The 22,450-nt window shown below is 40.1% G+C and overlaps 1 protein-coding gene across 1 annotated transcript in view; it reads left to right on the forward strand.

Annotated features, from left to right (window-relative positions):
- Window positions 1–2,333: 2,333 nt before the first annotated feature.
- LOC104162642 (ankyrin-3-like) overlaps window positions 2,334–22,450 on the forward strand; it is a gene marked incomplete at its 3' end in the record, with an annotated part of 52,989 nt that continues 32,872 nt past the window's right edge. Inside the window, exon 1 of the mRNA XM_009701420.1 lies at window positions 2,334–2,435. Coding sequence (XP_009699722.1) covers window positions 2,334–2,435 — 102 coding nt within the window. The remainder of the gene's footprint in view (window positions 2,436–22,450) is intronic.

The following is a 22,450-nucleotide window of genomic DNA, read 5'->3' on the forward strand; positions in this document are numbered from 1 at the left end:
GGTGAATTATACGCCTGGAGGTTCAAGGCCCTCCACCATCCCATCCCCTGCAGGGGAAGGCTTTGTACGGAGATGGCTGTCACAGCGAGGCCCAGTGCTAGAGAGAAACACATCAGTTCCGCAGGCACGTTGATGTAGAGATGTGCATTTCCTTTTTCAAGGAATAGACATTTTTTTTTGATGTTCTGAAGTATTTTAAAAACTGTTTAAGGTCATTGGATTCAAACCTAAGATTGCTAAGAAGACGATTTAAAATCACAGCTATTATCTATTTTAATTTCCTCTGCTGGAGAGTACCCCAAAACATTCATTATGTGGAGGGTATAATCTCTGAACAAATGACATGGTGGAATTAATGAACAATTAACTATGATCATACGTTATAAACAGAGCTGATTAGAATCCACACATGCCTGGGTTTTAGAAAGACTCTCTTTTGACTCAGCTTTGTGTTGCTGAGGTAGGACCATACAGCTCTCATTTCTTATTCATTGTGTGAGCATAACATCATTTCTTCTGAGGTAAGGCTACATCTCTTAGTTTTCATAGCAACCAGACAAAGAGTTCATCTATTCTTCAACTTCTATGTGAGGGGAGTGTAGGGGTGAGGAAAATACGATTTTTTTTCCTGGTAATTTTCCTCTTACCCGTTTAGCTAGTATGCTTATGTTACAGACTTTCTCCCATATCCTAGAGACTGTTCTCCAACATCCCATGTGGTGATTAAATCGGAGAGAATATTGTAACACTGGAAGAAAGGGAATGCCTACCCCCAGTAGCTGCGGCTGTGTGGTGGTGTACGCAGTGTGGAATGCAGTTACTGTCCTGTGCAATTTACTGTCTTCATTAAATCAGACAAGCGTCAGGTGAACCGTAGAAATTCCATCTGCATTCGCAGTGGGCTCCATGCATACTATTTACACTTTTTTCCTATCACTTTATTTAACTTCCACATGTATGTGTTTAATAAATGAATACCATTATAAACTATGATGATTCTTTCCAAACGATAACGTCAGATACTGTGATCAAGAATATTTTCAACCTTAAAGGGAAAATGCTTCTGTCATTTTAAAATAGAAGCAGGCCCTGAGCTCTCCTAATGTCATTGAGGACAGGCAAGGATTTGTTTCAGAAGCTGCAGTGCAGCACCAGGCAATGACTGGACATACAGCTTGATGGTTTTGCATCACATAAAAGCACTAGCTTCCCTCTTATCGCCTCAATGCTCTGATCATCTTGAAAAGTGAGACAAAAGAAATGGTCCACTGTATATTGACCTTCATTGTAACAGCAGAAACCTTTGTTATTTTATTACATTACTTGATACCCTCAAGGGCAATTTGAAACTAGGAAATTTCATTTGCAGAAAGAAAGCATGCAAAATTTCCATTACATAAGGAGAGGTGGAGTTTTCCACGTGTGCTCTGTGTATGTATTTGTGCTTCTCAAAATATGTATACTTGAGAGATGCTTAAGCAGTAACTTACAGAACAGCTCTTTAGTCAGAGACCATTATGTCTCAATAATTTGTTTTGAAATGAGAAAAAATTGTTCCTGAAGTAGGAACAACTCAATCAGATACGACACTGTAAGTGGAGAAATTATTTGTTTGAATTACACAAAGATATGTTCAAATGGTACTTTTAATATTGCTAGCATGTTTATCAAGTGTTCTCTGCCAGGAGCATTCTATGCTGGTAGGGACTATGCACCCTAACTGATAAACAATAAATAATTGGTTTGGAGGGTTTTTAGCAAAGTCCTCCAAAATCCAAGGTTATTCATGATCATGACAATAAACATTGGTATAATAATTTTGTTTCTAGGATCATTATCTGATTCTCATGCATTTTTATCTTGCATTACTAACTGCTTTGAGTAGTGCCCAGGTACAACTGGAAAGAAGTAAGACTTAGGCAGAAAAATCCACAGAGTTTCTGGTAGGACGTGTTCAATTATCAAGTGTCTTTAGCTCTTGGTATGTTCCATTTTAAACCATGATTTATCCCATTATCTGTGCCCTAATACTGATAGCCTGAGATACAAATTATGAAACTATGCTTTTAGCTAAAAGCATTTTTATCTAGAATCTGAAAGTGTTTTTTAAATTATTAGGTACTGAAGGCTTTGGCCTCCCTCCTCTTTGCAAGGTAAACGTGGAGTGTGTGAAATCTATCTGTGCTTTGTATAGGCATTCAGCAGTTATAGGACTGTAGATGCAGTGGCTTTGACCAAAGACTAACAATGAGTGTAAACGGACCAAAGCACCCTGGGAGACCGTGTTCCTGTTTGAAGGTCACAGAGCACTGTGACATCACCGGCTGGACGTCATGAAGGGAAGACCTCAGAAGCCTGCAGAAGCCTGGCTGCAGATCACGATGCTCCAGCTGCAGGTCATGACGCTCCAGCTGCAGAGAGCTAGTGATGTTCAAGTAGGTGGGAGAAAATGTAACAGGTTTTGGGTGAAGGTGCAGGGGAGTGCAAGAGTATATGTACAGTAGGTAGCAAGCTTTGTCCTTCTTTGTGCCTTCAGCTTTCCACAGACTGAGCCCCGAGGAGGAGAGCAGCTCCCTGGGTCTGGAATGTCCCCTTCCACCTGTTTAATTTTAGAGCCACTTGGCTATGTTGGCCACGCTGCCTTGAGCAGAGCTGCAGTTTCTGACAGTGGTTATAGATGTGACAACTTGCTATTGGAAAGGATTTGTTACCTTCGGCATGAGAGAGAGTGGGGTTTTCTTTCTTCTGTCTCACAGTATCGGGGAGTTTGAAAGCAGTAAGGTTTGAAAGTTTCATGTTCAAGAATGGAAGGCTTGTCTTGTTGGTGGCTGGAGTCTGTGTAAGCAAAAGCTAGGGTACAACTCTGCAGGGAATTGGGAGTTGCTGTTTCAATGGGATTAAAATGGAAACCTTTATAGAGGAAGATTCTTTCTCCTTTAGAGATGCTTTTTACATATCAATCACTAGGCAGAGACCCTTCTGCTGGCTCGTCATGAGGCAGCTCCAGAAAAAATATGGTTTTATCTGGTTTTACACTGCTCCTTAGAAGTTAGCTATAGCAGCATTCCTATAGCCCTTTACTGCTGTAATTAGGACACATATTCTGCTTCTATGATGCAAACAACTCTCTCTTCAGGGTTCTTCATTGTTCGCCATAGACACGCTAGACTGGTCAAAGCTGGTGTGACTATCCTTGATCCAGTTTTGCATGAGGTCAGGAGTGTGCTCTTTGACTTCCACCAGTGAAAGTAACATGCAGGGTTTTACAACTGAACTAAATCTCCTGAATGAGCTGAAGGAGTATCTTCCTTCAGATGCAAATTTTTAATTCTAAGGGGTAAACAGCATAGTCAGTAGTTGAAGTAAAATGCTTGCAGAGGGCATGTAATATTCTTTTCCAGGAGAAAATTCATAAAGATTGTGGCTTGATGTGTTTCGCTTTTTGCAAGACGCCTTTCCAGATAGAGAGTGGATGTCTGAAGATCAAACCAAAAAGCGTTGATCAATAGAGCCAAAGGAAACCTGCAACATTAGTTCCTCAGCTAGTAATGCAGTTGCTTGATAACTGGTAGCATTGATTACTGAGGAACTGAATACTGAGTGCTAAAAAATGAGAATATATATCCATTTACAACAAAGCAGCTCACCTCTCTTCTGGCTTTCAGAGAGTATCTGTAACCATACTGTGAGCTACAACATGTTGATGACCCTGGAGAAGCAGCAGGGCATTAAGATGGATGAAAAGAAGTCAGAGATCTAGTTGTAGTCTCAGTGTGATCTTGGAGCGTGGCCTGGTGTTTCTTGGGCTACAGTCTGTTTAGGCTTATTGAGCCACTTGTCACTGAAAGCTTCAGGGCTTAACTTCTCTTCTTCCTCCATGTCACCACCCCCAGCATTTGCATGTTAGTATTGCAAATGTTCAGCTCACCTTTGAAGGGACACCAGTGGTTTGGGGGAGCAGCAGTGCTTGCCTGGTGGGAATCGGAGGTGCGTGGGAGAGGCAGAGAAGAGTGCATATACCCTTTTTTTTTGACTTGCAGCTGTACCTTAAGATTAAAATGCACCCTCAGGATTTTAATGGCTTGACTCTTTCAGTTGAATAGAAGCACAACTATCATCTAGCCTCTAATACTTAGCTGGATCACAGATTGTGCTGTAGCCCCTTGTAGTTCCAGTTGTGAAAGTGTAAGGAAAAAAGATTACGTTTTCAAAACACATTCTCAGCGTCTTTGTTTAGCCTACGGGTGTTGTGGGGTTTTGTTACTAAGTTGTCATCTCTCCAGCATCTCCAGTTTCTCAATGACCTCACCCACTAACAGGACAATATTTGACAATTAAAAAATGGTGCCTGGCATGCACTCAGTTGTTTTACTGATGGTAACAGATAGAATCCTGGAAGAAAGAACCATCCTTTTCTCTTATTGTAACTGTGTATGTGAGTAATCAATGTGGCTTCAGTTTGATTAGGAGCATGAGTGAAAGCTCCATAGGCTCAAATCAGGCTCTACTTTCTCCCCATTGCCATCAGAAACTCAAATTGCTACCTGGGCAGGTAGGAGACATCCAACTGCAAAAGCTCCTTTTGTCCCCAACCTGTCACCTGGCTTATCTTTTCCTGCAGTTATAAGGAAACAGAAGGAAAACATTGCTGAGCTCAATTCCCAGACCTTTCTGGTTTGGCAGTGATTTGCTTTTAGCTTTAGGATTCACTGCTGTTCTCTTGTTTCTCTGCTGTGGTGGCTTATGGAGGTGTCAGAACTTTAAAGCCCGGTTATCTCTGTTTCCACAAACTTGATTGCCATTTTGGTCCCAGAAGTGACTGTGAAAAAGCAAAACAGTGTAAGTTTTGAAAATCTGACCCTAAAAGATATGTTGCTGTTAAATCTCTGAGCTTTACCATTAAAATATTTTAATTTTCTCTTGAGAAGAAACTGAAAAAAGCTGGTTAATAAAGCTTTCACAATGATATGCTTTTGCTACATATGAAGCGTGAGTCACAGCATCAGTAACATGAAAGTGTTTGCTAAGGTACAAACGATGTGCTGGGGAGGAAGCAAAGGCAGGTGTGATATGCTTGTTGACTGACTCTACGGTGAATGCTTACTAATCAGGAGATTTAAGCTCAAGAGAAAGCTACAGACTCTGCAGATGTAACTGTTCTCCTAGCATTACAGACAAATGCAATAGGGCTGAAGACAAAGACAGAGAATCTTTAGACGTAATCCTTTGTGGAAAATGAAGCAAATACTACCAGAGACTGACTTTTACCAATACTTTCTGCTTCCCTCCTCTTTTTGTCCATCACGCTGAACATATGTTGGTTTACTTTCTATGTAACATTTGGCCATATGTTGAACAAGTCCTCTAGGAATGACTTGCCAAATGCCAGAAAATGCTCTGCTGTGGCAAATTGATAGGTAGACTAATGCTGTTCTCTTTTAATGATGTTTTAGCTTAAGCAGAGATTTGAATGTGTCTGAATATATATTCAGAAGGAGGGACAGAGGTTTCTTAACTGTGATAGAAGAAAAGAAACAACCATGAGCAGTGGTTTAAAAATCCCACTCTACCTCTGGTTGTTTTTATTACAGGAGAGGAGAGCTTAGATTTAATTTCTTTTTACGTCATGCTTTATGTGGTTATTTACCTGTTTGTTTGAAAGGAGTGTTAGAAGATTCAGCTCTTTTAATGGTCAGTCTCTCACCTCTTTTGATTCAGATGTAGATGGTTCCACTATGTTTAAAACCTCAAAGAAAGAGACCCTAGCAAGCAGGTTTTCCGTTTAAGCCTACCAGCAAGCATATGCGTGACAAGGAAGAATCAAAATAGCCAAAGACAGAGATTTCTTGTCATTATTTAAAACCAATTGGAATGTGTGATTTCTTTGTAACCATATAACTTTATTTTCCTTATATAAAGAGTATATTAGTTGCTTGCAGAGACTGCTCTCTGTATGAAAAGAATCAATACATTTCATTCCGGTTGCATCTTCTTTTCATACTGAACATTAACATTTTTCCAAAGGAACCAGTGATTCCTGGGTTCCTCAAAGAAGAAAATTGTGTAGGCTAGGTTTTCTTACAGTATCATAAGGAAGCAACCTTCAAATGGAAAGTTTTGAGTGTATATATAGTGAAGCAGTAAAATCAGACACATTTTTGTGGGTGAGCAAATATAAACTCCTGAAGACTACAGAAACTGAAAGTGACAGAAATTAATCTGGAAGCCTTTCTGCCCTGCTCCTGATCTGGCCCAGGGTCTTCTCAGTAATTATATAAGAGAATGATTTCTGGGTTGGGTTTGTTTAATTTATTAATTTTAGAATGAAAGTGGAAGGTTTGAAATTGTTACTTTGTACTGAAGTCCTTGTGTGGATAATGTGTTATTTGTTGCCTGTGGTTTCTCAGGAGACTGAGCAGAAGGTAGGAATAAGTAGCAGATCTTGGAAGACTGTTTTGGGTGCTGAACTTTTGTGGAATTCAGCACATCACCAGTACAGTGGCTGTTTGTTGTTTTGTTTGGGGTTCTTAAAACTGAATTAGTAGAACTTTTTTTACAGGGTTGAGTTTCACCTTTCTCTTTAATGTTATTGTAGTGTATGGAATATACCTGCATATTCAGTTCTCAATGTTTTAGTAAGCACAGGGAATCTGACGCAAACCATAACATTTACACTACTTTTGAGGGTTAGCATTAGCCAGTTTTGTAAAACAGTAAATGTTCTTTCTGCCCAAATATAAATTACAATTCTTAGGAGTTTACATGTACATATGTGTACACGCACTTTTAAGTTACTGTGTATGCTGTATATTTATCACAAAGTACCAATGAAGAAACACAGCCGCAATGACATAGAAACAGTATTAAATATTTTTCAACATTTGATTACATTTTCCAGCATTTCTTCTGCAGTGCTTTCTGCCCTGATAAAATGAATAGCTCATCAACACCTTAGTAAACATCAACTGCAGCCTGCAGCTTTATTTTTCCATCATTAAACAATTGACAATGTCTTCAGTATTCCAGTACAGCTGATCATGAGATAAAGTGTGACTAAAAAGTAGATCATCTGGTGGATGCTCCAATGTTTGATATAACACAAAGGGCTCCTTTCTCCTCTCCTGCATGCCCATGTAGCTCCTACTGCAATCAGTGGGAGCTGTGCGTGCCTACGTTGCTGTATCTGAAGCACTTGCTCTATTTCATCATTGAAACTAGCACAGCAATAGAGACATCCAAGCCAAGCACAGCCGCTTCTTGACTATTTGTATATTCAGCTGGTTGCAGTGTTAGGTTTAGTGGCTGAGCTTCCCTTTATGCTTTTGTGGCCCGCTTATAGTCCTTGGCATGGGGTGCAGTATTCGTGCTTCTCATGGTAGAAAATGACTGAAGATGGTATTAGACATATCCATTAACTATGCAAAGTCTTCCTCAAAGAAGGATTTTCTGATTTTCCTTTTTTCATGATATGACCCTTTTAGTAAAAACTTCTGTCTTGTAGACAAACACCTGACAAGTAAGGCTCGCAACTGTTGAAGGTGCAACTTTGATGTTTCACACCAAGGCTGTCTTGGAAAGGGCCATCCCTGGGGGTACAACAAGTACTACAGTTGCCACGTCCAGGCGGTGCTGAAGCCACTAGATGCAATATGCAAACAAGGAACTTGGTTCTATTTCTGAATGCATGTGGGCATGTGAGAAGGGAACTGAGCCCACGGGATCTCCTCTGTGCTTCTCTCAGGTGCAAAATTGTGGAACTGAGATGAATTCGGACAAAGGTCAGAGCGCCAAGAAGCTTCCTTTGGAAGGCCTCTGCTGCCACATGTTTCATTGCTTTTTCATGGCTGGAGTTGCTTTATAACACTAATGATTCAAGCCTTTTGTGTTTTCCATATGTGGCTTTTGACTGTGTTGCGCCACAAGCCGTGGAGATGGAAGTGGTGTGTTACTGCCTTGGTCTTTGCCTCTGTGCTGAGGCAGGACTGACCCCTGTTGGCCTCTCAGTTTAAATGCTTTTCTGTATCTTAGTGCCTGGAAGCTTAAGAACTTTACTTTTTCCTATTACCTAACAAGGGTCCGGAAACTCATGGCTCACAGGCCAGATACAGTTGGAAGCTCTTATGTATGTCTTGTTGTGGGTGTCTGGGCTGCCAAAGAACATTTGGAAATACTCAGCCCCCTGCAAAGAGTCAGCTCCTCACACGTGTGTGGGAATTTGTTGCAGCTCCTTTCCTAGCCATCCATTTAGTAAAAAAATGTATGGGAACTGCATTTGCACTGTGTTTGTGCTGCTATCCTAGGATTGCCTGTATGCCCAGAACTTGGATGTATCCACTTAAAACCTTTACTCAAGCTTTCTGGCTGCATGGTAGACTATGAGTACATCTGCATGGCTTTTTATCTTGGCAGACTCTTGTGTTCCTAAGACCACTGATGGAGTTAATGTGGAGAGCTGAGCTAGGAACACAGCAGCATCTAAAGAGATCAGATGGCCTTCACAGCAGAGTTTATTCAGGTCCAACCAGTTGGAATCAAAGGTGAAGATAGCACAGGTTTATTTGCAGAAGACTAGGCACCCTGCAAATGGCCAACTTACTGCAAGTGTTGATATGAACTCAGTTTGAAAGTAGAAATCAGGGATGGTGTGCTCAATTATGAAGCATTTAGATCTTTTTCTCTTAGTTGTCATTCTTTTTCATATGTACCTTCAGTATACTTTTTTCCTGCCTTTGACCTGAATTTTTTGTTCAGTATTATCTTTTCAATACTTACAGAAGGCGATCATAACTGGGAAAATTTCTTTCCTATTTAAATGTGTGAGCCGCATGCAAGCAGCTGTATCTTTACTGTACCTGTCTGTTCCTGGATCAGTTCAGGTATGATCCAGTCCCTGTGGAAATCAGTGGGGTTTTTTTCACTAACCTCAGTGGATGGTTCTCAATGTCAGGTCGTTGCAGGCTACCAGAGACTTAGCCTTCTGTCTGGAGCCACAGAAGGCAGCATGTGGTATTTGGCATGTACAAGCCGGAAACCACTCCTTTGTTATATAGCACAAGGAAGTGAAAAGTCATTCACAAAATGGAATTAGGGTTTTCGTAAGCTGAAGGACTGAAGTATACCCACACAGGTACACCTACATGGGGGTGCTGATGGCAAGAGGGCCAGTGGCAGTGTCTTTGGCTCAGAAAGCTTCAATTGCCAGTCAGACAGTTAATGCAAAAATTGGAAACATTCCTTTTCCACAAAAGCTAACCTTTGGCACACGTGCATGTGAATTCTAAATCAAACTGATTGATCTACCTCATAAGTGTAATTCTGGTATATTCTCTTTTCTTATAAAACAGCCTCTGATATCACTGAAGTGAATAATTCTATATTTGGCAATTATTTATGAACTGCAGATCTCATAAACACAGCAGATGCGTTTCCTGGATGGCAGCCATTAGTGCATCTGGGGACTTATTTACTAGTTATTGGAAATATTGGATTGGAAGGCAAAAAGAAAAGATGATGCCATCTTTCTAATTTTCACCTAATTTCTGAGGTGCTCCACAGCATTCCTTCACTGAGATTTGTCACATTAGAAACAACATTTGACATCTCTCAAATATGTAGTTGTCTTCCAAAATAATAGTCTTCTATGATATGTTGCAGGCCTTGCTTCTTGGAGATTTGTATCCAAAGCCATTTAGGACAGCACCCTTTTAATTTCTTTAAAGAAAACCGGTAAAGCCTTGCAAAAGGTTCTTAATAGGATTTTCTTACTGTGCCATGTGTGACCAAACGTTAGAATGAATTTTTGGAGTAGTTCAAAAGTGAAATTGGATATCTTGGATGCCGAAAGATTTTTTTGTGATCTACATAAATGTATAGACCCAGGACAATGAGGGGTGTCTTGTTCCCTGTGTGCAAAGGCCACTGAGAGGAGCAAAGCAGCAAACCGGTGTCAGGTCTCTCTGCTGTTTGCGCCTTGGCTGCCTCGATCACGGCTGACCGTAGCAGTGCCGAGCGCGATGCTTTCCTATGTGCCGTTAGTACATCTGCTCTCTCTCGGGCTGGTGCAGGGGCTCCAGCTCATTTTTTATAGGCACCAACAAATTACAGCTGCAGGTGAAATTTTGGGGAGGAAAAAAAAATTATCTAGGATATAACGGAACCCTTGCTGCTTTTTGATATTTTGCAAATGCAAGTGTGCAAGTATTCCTGCTTTCAAAACTAAGTAGTAATGCAATGGGGAGAAACACCTGTTTTATGCTAATCTTGAGGATTTCGTATCCATTATCTCAATGACAAGATAGGGTTTATGTTACACAATTTGTCTAGTTTTCTTTGTTTTGTTTTTGTCCAAAACTTGTCTCAGTGCTCTGGGGAGCATTTGATATTCTTTTCCATCCTTCCCATTCTCATTCCTCCTGTCTTCCATTCTTCCATTTTTCTTTCTTTAATGCCTTTCTTTTGAGAAAGGGAGTTCCAGTTGTAATAAGGATAGGCCAAATGCATGGCATTTGGATTTGGATTTTTTTTTCCCTCCATGCTTGAGAGAGGAGGGATGATTTCAGGCCATTAAACATGCAACAAAGCATGTCTATCTTTGGACTTAATATTTCCTCTTGCTGAAATTTAGAGATTCAATTTTAATATGGACTTAGTCTAGGGAAGAGCATGTTCTTTATGATACAAAGCATTTTGTTCAGTGTGTGTGAGAACTTCAAGTGTGAATCTTTGTGGCATTGAGATTGAATCCCTCTGACTTCCCCAGGAGACAATGTCAGTGACAGGGTTTGCGATATCCCCTTCTCTTCATGGAGTATATTCTTCTTTAATGGAAAAGCAAAAATGGAGGATAATTTCTTCAGCTGTACATGATCCTATTCCCTCTACACACTAGCTGTATGTTGTATTTTATGTATAAAGTAAAACACTTAAAGACATATAGTGAAAGATATACCAAGTCAAATGCTTATACAAAAACACTTCTAATAGGCTTATGAGAACATACCTATTTGAATGGTAGGCTTTCACGCTTGATATGTCATTGGTGTTTTCCATATTGAGGTGAGACCAAAAGAAACAGTGTAGCAAGGGACTGAGAACTTAGAAGCACAATTTGATAAAATTATTCCACTTGTGTGCTGATTGCTTCTTATCTTAATGATGGTTGGGAGCTTTAGTGTCACCACTACTTCAATATTTTTGAAGACACTTTCGGCTTCATTTTGTTTCTAAAACAATACTATTTTTAAAAATTTCTGTAATTACCCTGTAAACAGCTTAGTTACAAATATTTATTCTACTAGTCATAATAGAGTTTGTCATTTTGAATATGAATTCATTTCCAGTCTTCAAAAATGTCTTGGGGCATATTAATCTACAGTGTGGATTTGACTGTCATTTTTGGTAATTTTCTGCTGTTGTATCTTTCCAAGAAGTATCTTAAAATTTCTAAAGTGCCATTAGGGTTTGATGTAAGATAGCAGACATAGCAGTAACACATAGCTCTTGGGTACATGGTTCTCTGTTATCTTTTGTGCAAGAAACCAGTGTTGAGATGCAACCTTTCAAAGTGAACCATGTTCCTAAAAATAGGTTAATTGTTTTTCCAAAAAAAGGGTGGAAGTGGGGTAAGAAAAAAGACCCACTCTCTCTGCCGGTGGGTCTTTATGCCTTTCTGGTAACACTGCTTATGTATTGGCTTCCACACGAGCCCTTAAGCTTGAGGAAGGAAATCAGAGAGGATGCTGCAGAATACATTGCTAGACATTTTAAATATCATACTGTATATACTGTGTGCACCTTAGGGCATTTTGTAAGGTAGCAGTTTGCTGTTAAGACATATCCTTGCGTCCTGGCTGTGCGTCTGTCAAAACCAGGCTTTCTTCTTGTCTTATGAACTCTACCCTTTCATTTCATCAGAGTCTCAGAAGTTGAATTCTCAAGTCCAGGTCTGCAAATATTCTGTAGTGGAAACTTCTGCCGATGTCTTCCTGCTATTACCCAGGATTCGTACTGAATCTGTAGATTAATGGCTCTCACTCATCTGTGAACCATTAGAAGTCCATAGAGTATTTGCTGCTGAGATGATCTTTCCTGCTCGTTGCTGCTTTAAATGAAAATAAGTGGAAAATACCTGATTTCTGTATTTGCTATAGAGCATGCTGGGTCACCCATAGAGAGCTAAGGAGTATCTGTGCAATAAAAAGAAGAGTCATCAACAAGATTATTTCAAATGAGAGATTGCCATCATATGACTTGTGAGCTTGAAAGGGACAGATTGTGCCATCTGTCTTCACCCACTGTGCAAACCCTGTACATGCATTGTCCCCTGTGTGAGAAGACAGACTTCAATGAAAACTGTCATCAGCCCCAGGTGCCTCCATGGTCAGGATCCTACTGAAACGCCTGGGCTTCGGAAACGCAGACCTGGCAGCATGAGTGGTTCCCTTGCAGAGCCTGGGGAAGCCAGGTCCAGCCTACTGTGTGTGCTTAGTGCAGCAGGCGGTATTGATCTTTTGCACCTGTGTGAGGGAGAGCAGGACCTACAGGAGCACACATCAGTCAGCACATTTACTCCAATCTCTTGCTCCATAATGGCTCTTTTGAAGTCACTTGACTCAGTTGATGCTGGGCTTGAGCAGTCTCCCTCAGGTCAGTAGGTCCTCCCTACAAATGTGGGTCATTTGGCAGCTATTCCTTACTGCTAGTGTCACTAGGGATAACGCCATCACATCGGTAAAATGGCTGCCATCAGCAGGACGCCTGCACTGTCAGTTGTAATTAAATTCTTTGGCCCAAATAATCCCTTCCGGATTCAGACAGCGAAGGGACTTTCCACGTTTCCCCTGTCTGTGCTGAAGAGAATGTCAGCCCCCAGAAAGACACAGCTTCATCCCCCTGATTTGGCAAATGATTTTGGCTTGCAGCCCACATGAACAGGGAGTATCGCCTTGAGTCTGGAGAGAATCGGTTTAGATTTAAAGGCCTGTCAGGCCCCGGTGGGATAATCCTTGGACCCGACAGTTTTCGTTTTGAATCGAGGAACATACAGGGGCTTTCCAGTAGGTCACCTTCCCTCTGAAGAAGAAATGAACCAGGTAGACGCTGAGTACTCACCCAGTGATGATGGTGGTGGTGGTGGTTTCCACATGATTCCTGTTTGCATTGGATGAAAATGTCAGGAGGAATGAGAGAACTGTGCAGTAGTGCTCATGCACACAAGTAACTCTCTCAGCCACATATCCGTTCATTTCTGGGGACTAAGAAAAAGGGAAGCTTCTTTGTACCGTCTGGGCTTGGTTTTAAGTTAGGATTTTTAATCTGTGTTTTGTGGTTTTTTTGTTTGGGTTTCTTTATTTGGTTTGTTTTTGCTTTAGACTCCAGTATAGACAACCTGGCCTTTAAAATGCTCTGACTGGTTGAACTGATTTTTTTCAGAGGCACTTGAGTCATGGTCACAGCTGTAAATCACCAAAAACCAAAGGAAATGAAGCGCCTCTCACTCTTCTCTGGGCAAAAGATCCTCTTGGCTGCTTTGTGCTAGATTTGGGCAGGCTGTAACCCACCTAAATCTCTGATCCTAGGGTTTGCTCCTGGCTGGCTGCCTTTGCTATGGCTGGCTCCAGGTTGACACATGAGGCCTAGGACTTACTGCCTCTTCTGCCTTTTCTGTAGTCACCAAGAGGTGATCTCCACAGACTAAAATCAGGTTACTTTTATTACTTACACCATACAAAATGGAGCATAGGAAAAAAGAGTATTTTCCTCTGCTCTTGCCCAGTTGCTCATCGCTGAAAAGGGACCTCTTCAACCAGTTGGAGCTAGAAGTGCCCTTTCCTGGAGATAAGCATCGTGGGGAAGTTCCATCTCAGAAACAGGGAGCTGCGTCCCAGCAGCTCTCTGGCGTCTGTAGGTGGTGGTTCTGGCAGCTGCTGTGCTGTTCTCTGGAGAAGGCTCTCTAAATCTCTGTCTCCAGAGATATTTTGTGTCAAGACCTGATTTACTATGTCAGCTTAATTTTGGACAGCGCACTCCTTTTACCAAAGCCATGAGAAGAAGAAAAGTACTTACTGAAAAAATGTGTTTTAATTGCACATGGTTTTATATCTATTGATTGTGTGTTAGGTGGATTTACTGAAAGATCTCCATCGATGCATTCCTATAGAAGTAAAGAAGCTAATATCTTACTGAAAAAATTGCCAAGTAAAGATAATCCAATTAAACTGTTGCACATAGCTGAGTTTCTAAATTATTGATGTTGTCTTAAAATTGGCTGCCTTATAATGCAGTAAAAACTGCAATGTAGAAGATACATTTAACTGTAGTCATGTCATGATATTACTGTGCAGTATTTTTTTAAAAAGATACACAAACCACATTTTTAGAGCCTTGTTTTGTTTTACAGAGCACAAATACAGAAGAATATGTTTATAAATCAAACATCAAGGAACTAAATAGTAGTTCTTGGCTGAAGTGTGTCTGCACCTGTCTGTTGTTAAGCTTCAGGGAGATGACTCCTGTCTTTAAAGCCAGGCATGTGCATGGCGTTATTTGCAAAACTCAGGCCAAAATCTAAATCTTCTGTATTGCAGTTGCCCAAAGGAAAGTCCACTAGCAGCTCTTAACTTGCTGAAAGAAAGTATTTTCCCACTGTGGCTCTTAAACAAATAAATAAAATAAAACCCCTCCAAAACCCCAGAACAGTTGGGCAAGCCAAGCGGCAGCAGTTCACGTACACGAGCTCCACAGACGAGGGCTGCAGCTCTGGTGGCTCCCTGCGGCGCTGTGGGATGGATGCAGATGCCTCTCTTGGGCAGCATGATCCAAAACTACTTAGAGCTTTAGTTTTTTTAAACCAGTGCTTTCAAACACAGCAAATGGGCAACAGCTGTGGCACAGTGATGCCATGTATTAGGAGAAGATAAGGAATAACTAAAGAAGAGTGCTCTGCACTAATCCAATCTAGAGGTGATATTAAAGCCATGGATCACAGTAGCAGAACCTTTATCCAAAAGCAAAGGGATGAAATGTCTCCCACAGACAGATTGAAAACAGGTATTGATTACTGTACCTGTTATCAAGCATCTGGGACACTAATCAGCATCTCAGCTCTGCATTTTAGTAATGAAGGAGAGCAATGATTCAGTGGTTGGGAAGGCAGCAGGATTAAGTGGGAAGGAAAGAGAATCATTATTATATTTATTCAGCTGCTGTCCAAACCGGAACATTAAAACCCATCATCATTGATTTTTGTTTTCTAGGAGGACTATCTAAATATTACTCCAAAAGAATATCCTATTTTAAACATAACCTGGACAAGTTTACTATTTCCCATATGTTTTTGTTGAAAACAGCTTGCGAAGTCTCACATACTATCTGACTAGAGGCTTTGTGCCAAAGAGGGGATTAACCCATTAGTCATTTAACAGTTAAAAGTGACGTTAAGTGAAATTTGTAAATCCCTATGAGATATTTCAGTTCAGCACTCGTTATTTGCTGCTCTTATGAAGCCAGTAAAACATATATGGAGAGAAAGCTGGGTACTTTCTCAGGTCAGAAGTCCATCTCACACAACAAATGAGGAAAGGGACTGTTTTGAACATCTTAGATGTTGAAAGTGAGGAGGTTAATCTAGCTTTCAACTTTCACTAGGATCAGATTCATGGCACCTAAATTAAGACCCCCATGTCCCTCAGTAATCCGTGGAGAGTGACACCTCCACAAGCTTCTTAGAGCAGTTCAGCCAACCTCTCTGCCTGCCCATGGGCTGTTACTGACCTTCCTGAGGGACCTGAACTGAGTGCCCGAAGTCACCTGGCATAAACTTGGGTCTGTCTGCCTGTGCCAGACCTTGCTCTTTTGTGTGCATTGGTATTTGGCTTCCCTGTGTCCGAGCTGTGACAGCTCATTCCCATGCGGTCAAATCCTTTCCTCCCAGCGGGTATCTTATGGCTGTGCTGGCCTGAGAGGGAGCTTATCACAGTATTGTAATTTATGTCCATGAGTTTGTTGTTCGGAAGTAAACACCTGTGCAGGAGGGCTCTAAGTTCTGGTTGGCAAGGATGCTATTTAAACCACTGTCAGCTGACTGTATTAAAAAAAAAAAAAAGCTGGAAATTCCATTTTGCACTTTCTGCAGAGTATATGTGAGGAAACTGAATCTCTCTTACTAAGTTGTATTTCATTCTGCAGTTCTTGAGACCTCGTTAATAAAACTGTACTAAAACTAGAAGGAATGCTATTTTTGCATTTAATCCTGACAGGTTTTCCGTATTCTCCCTTGGGTTCTATATATTACATAGCTTTAAAGGTATCTTTCAAAAAATATAAAGTACATCCATCCCTATTGCTAGAAATCTAAGGCAAGGCATTTAGGATTAGTATCTAGTTTATTGGCTAATTGTTATAACTGAAATTACACAGCCATAATTTCTGATCATACTGGATGTATTCAAGGTAGGCTGAATGCCCTGAAAGTTGAAAAACAATGGAAAATGTGCGTCAAACTTGTGAGTCTATTTGCATTAATTTTGCAGGCAGACCCGAGATGATGAATGTACAGTGGCATTGACCTGTTGCCATTATTTCCACCTCTCCTTTGTGATTTTTATCATTATCCATTATTTTACTGTATTTTTTAATGAAGAAAGTGTTAATTTTCATTCAAAGAATCCTGAAGGACTTTGCTAACTAAATAATTCATAGTATGTTATGTATATCCAGTATTTTTCTGTGCATGAAAAGTAAAAGGAAAAAAATATTGTAAGAAACCTCTGATGTTGGCACTGAAAATGCCAAGTATTTAGCAGCAAATGTAGCTAATAGCTGAGGTCAGCAGACGAAGACTACTGCTATAGGTAATTGCCACTGCTTCAGGAACCACGTTAGGGAGAACTTAATTCCTTGAGCTGGAATTTGGTCATGGCATCCGTTTACCTCTAAGTTTGCAAAAGGCAAGCTGGGATCTTTGAAGACTTCAAGGTGCTAAGCTATATTGTGCTTCATCCAAGCTCTTACTGGTAATAAATAAGTGAAATACAGCAGCGTAAAAACATGGGGGAGCTTTTTGATGTTAATTTACACAGTTGTTCAGATGTGTTAGCATTGGCACAGGCTTCCCAGGGGAAGTGGTGGAGACACCATCCCTGGAGGTGTTTAAAAGATGTGTAGATGCAGTGCTTAGGGACATGGTTTGGTCGTGGATTTGGCAGTGCTAAGTTAATGATTGGACTCGATGATCTTAAAGGTCCTTTCCAGCCTAAATGGTTCTATGATAGAGGGAGAGGTATGGACTGTGTTAATGGCGAGTGAGTTTTTCAGTGGTAATTGCGCTTGCACAATCTTTTTGCAATTAAATACCAACTTAACTCCCAAATCTTTCTGATATTTGAAGGCTGTATGTATCATCCTAGTATTCCCACCCTTTTTGTGTTTTAATCATTCTTTTATAGTCTAGTGATTTTCCTGATATCACAGTTAATACTCTCATACAGTATGCATTTACATGATGGGCTAAATTAAGCAGAAGGACACCACCAGGAGCAGCACATCCACCAGCGCTATTGTCACAAGCGGCAAAGCTGCTACCCACCTCTTTTGCTTCTTTTGTAGCTTTTAAGAAATGATTTTTCAGCCTTAATGCATTCTGTAAGATTAGATCAAAGTGCTAAAGTAGTTGATAACAAAAATATAGAATTCTAGTTATTTACATTCCACTTGTATCTCTACTAAAAATCCTAATAATAAGGACAAGAATAATGAATTTTCATTTGGGTCATATGTACTGATTTGATATTAAACGTGTGGATGGTGCTTATTTAAAAGAGCACTCTCTTGCCACTAATTTTAGGAAATATGATTCATGTCAGTAATGACATGGTTTTCCATCCCAGAGCAGTCTGTCAGAGCTCCCAGGAGAGTTCATTTTAGTTTAATATTCATAGCTGAACTAGCCCTTGTAGAAGAGCTTTTCTGCTTTTTCTATTTACATTTCAAATAATTCCATGGAATTGTGTGGGAGCAAGAGAATTGTATGCTGAATGCTGGTGGATGCAATAATATTAATAACAATATCATTAGCAGCATCTAAGGAAATAAATAGATCACAGAAGTTTCCATGTGCCTTGTTCTATAAAATCCTGTAGCTGTGTATTTTTCTTTCATTTACAATATGTATATTGCTATTTTAATCTGAAAGGAGAATGCCTTCCCATCCAGTCTGTTGAATGGCACCTTTCATAACCCAAACACCACATATCTCCTGGTGAAGGTTAGCATTATACATCCACAATGCAGGTTCATTTTACCGGACTAATATTTTACCAAGTGCTTTAGCTGAGCTTTTGTGATAAGTACGCTCTTCTAGGGAGAAAGACATTTGCTCTGTAAATCAGAAATGACAGTTTATCATAGTACCATGAGACAGGGAAGAGAAGAGGGGGAAATGGAGCTGAACTCTACATTATGGAGGGACTATAGTTTCTCATTACAGCCCCAGGAATCCTGATCTACGATTCCTTGCCAATGAATATATCAGCTCTGCTGCCAACAGGGCTTTGCATGCAGGTCGGTAGGGACAAGATTGCCTTAATGCTTTGGGTAGGAGAAAAGCTTCTTTTCGTTTTTATGGTGGATCTGGAGGGCGAGAGAGAAATGGTTTTATTCTTGTTTGTTCTTTGTTTTATGTCCAGGTGGCATTCCCAGTCAGTTTATGAGAGGAGCTTGTGAACCCATATTTTTTTTTAAATCTGCAGGCTTTGTAGTTTCACAAGATGGTGCTTACAACTCAAATCAAAATGGAAGTGTTTCCCTTCCTCTTAAATTCTCTGCTGTTGAATCTCAAATGAGATCCAGTGTTACTGTGGAGAGTACTTGTGTGCTGCAAACTATGTGGTATTTGTTAAACAGCATGAAAAATCCAATTGAACTTAAAGCACAGGTACTAAAGTACGTTAATAAAGTAGAGTTTCTGATGCATTCATTTTCTCTTTTGACTGTGTTTGTCGCTTTAATTTATGCAGTCAAATAATTTATAATGCCTGGTAATTAAAAATAAGATTCCTTAATAAATTATGTGGGAGTTGGGTCAAATTTTGTATTCAGATTCATAAATGCCTTGTTCTAACTTTAAGCAGGAGTGGTACATGTGCAAATCTAAGCAGTCTTTATTTATTAATGGGAAAAAAGACATCTTTTACTTAGTGGTTATACTGCTTTGTGTCTCAGGAGTGTGTTATTTCTCTATTCCTCTTTCCTAAAGCCAGTAAAATCCAGTTGATGAGGTCCATGGCTTCCTTTTGTTTTAAATTTGGTATCAACACTATTCTGTGCAGTTTTCAGCAGCTATCTGAATATTTTCATAAATATCTAGCAAACACGAACTCTCTGTGTGTGTACGTGCAAAGAATCGTTTGTCTAAACATGGAAATGAGTCTTTGAAAAGATCTGTTACATTTCCTACCATTACAAAAAGCATAGGTAAGTTATTGGAGAAAGTACTTTACCGAAAACAAAAACTGGATCAGTGATACATTTATAATGTATTTTAGATGTCTCTTAAAAACTATATTAAAGCCTTGGCTCATCCAAGATGGCCTCAGTATGATCAGAGCTTGTTATGTTATCCATTGCCCTGGAGAGAAGAACGGGGAAGTGCAGGAAAACTATTGGACTCTGGAATTATTCACAGAAGGTATAGATACAGGATTGATGGTTTGTCTTGGCAGTTCATGGGAGATAGTTGCATTTTCAGTTAGTAAAATCCAGCATGCTATTTGGATGCAGTAATCATTTTGGAGAAAGCTCTGAGCTGCAGCATAAAATATTGCATACTGAAATTGTGTTAAATGCCAATGCCTGCTGGGGGGGGGAGAAGTGCCATCTCTGTGTTATTGTGAAGTTTTAATTGTTCATGTCTTGCTCAGAAAATGAAAAAATGTTATGGAAAAATAGGAAGCTCTTGTCTGGGAAACTATAATGTACTTGCCAAAGCAAAATTTAATCGAGGTTGCAGGGACAACATCTTAAATGCTTGATTTTATCTTCTTGTAGCATTTTCATTTATAAAATTCTAGTGTTCTTTTTATTCCAAAGAAAAAAGATGAGAGTATTCTGTCTTACGTGATTTTTAGCCACGTGTGGTCAGCAAAACTTGAGCTCCCAAACCCAGAGCGCACACTCCTGCTCCTACCGATGGATGCAGCCAGGTTGCGCACCCCCCAGGGTTGTTGGGAGGGTCCCCATCGCCACAGGCATTGCGGAGGCTATGCAGGGTGCCACCCTTCCCTGCGATGGCTCCTCTTGAATCCCCGGCACAGCGAGCCGGTGATGCCGCGTCAGTGAGGCCCCAGCTCCTTTGGGTGATATTTGTATACGATTTTTATTTTACTAAGGCAAATAGATAACTAAGGGAAAATGACAACTTTTGTAAATATTGGGTGGTCAATTAAAGTTAAATAGGATTTTCATCAATCAGAAAAGCCATAACTGTACCAGCAAGTTTTGAGATCTGTAAAATAAATAGGTTTATAATGGAAGAAGATATTCAGTACCCTAAATATAGCAGCTGCTGCCTCCTCCATAATGCAGTGTGAACACTAGCTAGTTTGTCCTGCCAAGGGACTGCTTTTTCATGAAGCATCATGTAGGTAATATAGATAGAAGAAATACTACTGCTATACAGTAATTTTAGAAGCCCTGTGAAAGCTATTTAACATCAGATAAGAAATAACAGTTCACAGAGAGAAAGGAAATGTGAGGGATAGCTACAATAGTAGCTGCAGACTTGAAGGTTCTCTAGAGGAAAAGAAATGCAATGCTAACTAAGCAGGTTAGAAAAAAAAAAAAAACACCAGAATATGGCCATGTGTGCTGTTGTAATGACTGCATTATTCATGCAGTCATTCCAAGGTGTATTTGTGCATCTGCTCAAAACGTTTGGTGTGAAATCACATATCAGAAGCTTTATGAACCTATTTCACTGAGGTACCACAGATTACAGCTATGCAAGCCAGGGCAAAACCCAGTGATATTCTAACCTTGTATAGTTTGAAATATATTTTGATAGGTATAGCATGACTACCAGGTACAAAGTGTGATGCATATGAGTTAAGGCAGTGCAAAGAGCGGTACATAGCTCCTTCAATGAAGACCTTTAAACAGTTGTGACTCTTGTATTTTGCCTATAAAGATAGGAAAAGGCACCCTAATTTTTTGAACAGGTTTTAGGAGACCTGTTTTACTGTACAATAAAAGTTCTCTCGTAGCTTAAAATACCTGCAGTATAGCTGGAAAGTATTGCACTACAACCCAGTATAAGGCACTATGCATCTATGTATATAGATCTATATACATGCTATACATCTTGAAAGCTTAGCTCTATCTTTAGGAATTATGCATCCTACAGTTTCCTCCTGCTCTCCCAGCTGTAATTCCTAGGGAGCCATATGAGCATTGATGCAGTCTCTGATCTGCCCTTTTCTCTTCCTTTGGAGTTGTAATGCAACTTCAGAAAGCATCCGTCTTAAATGTGGCCAGCATCTCATGTGTGTAATACACATAAAGGGCCACAAAATCAGTGGCAACACTTCAGGGACAGCATTAATATTTAGCCAAGCTGCCAGTGCTACAGTGAGAACCAGGAGACATTTTTATACGTCTGTGCTGACAAATGTAAGTCCCGTTCACAATGCAGTTTGCACAGCTGTCCTCATCCCCCAGCAGCATGTCAGTGATCTTGATGGGATAATTTTTTATTTTTTTTCATTCATTTTCCTCTGTTTTGGGGAAATTCCTGCATAACCCCAATGCAGAAGAATGTTTACCCCTTCCTGGTGTAATACATCTTGAGGTTATTACAACTAACGTCTGAATGCTCTCCGTGTTCTTGGAAAGGCTATTTACAGCCTCAGCACTGTTGCAATAACAAAGTTGAGGCAATATGACTCTACTGTTACTGCCCTACCTGAAATTTGAGGAGGAAAAGGTTGTGGAAGTTTCTTGTATTTGCTACCCAGACATTTCAATGTGGAGTTAAATCTGAGAGAGAGTTTTGTACCTGATCCAAGCACTGACCTCTAAGAAGCTGGAAATTCAGTGAATCGTATATATTCCTTTATAATTTGTCCACACCTTGATTTTATGGCATTGAATAGCTCAGAGTAAAAGTTGAGTAAGATAAATCATTTCAGATTTTGCTGTGACTATGTTGGAAAGGGACAGCGCACTTAAGATTGTGTAGCTCGTGGCGCTTTCTCCTCAATGCACGTTTTCTTTGAAAATAATAGTCCCTTATGAAAGAATCTTAATGGGGAGGAACCTACTGAAAAGAGCACTCGCTGGAGGTTAAAACTAGATTTTAGTCATTTTCAAAGACAAACTCAGGTTAATATTTTAACTGGGAACAGCACCCTATAACTGTGAATGGTTACTGCATAGCAATCTTGTGATCATTGGTGAC

The sequence above is a fragment of the Cariama cristata genome, unplaced genomic scaffold, assembly GCF_000690535.1.
Source record: "Cariama cristata isolate BGI_N322 unplaced genomic scaffold, ASM69053v1 scaffold36285, whole genome shotgun sequence".
NCBI lineage: Eukaryota > Metazoa > Chordata > Aves > Cariamiformes > Cariamidae > Cariama > Cariama cristata.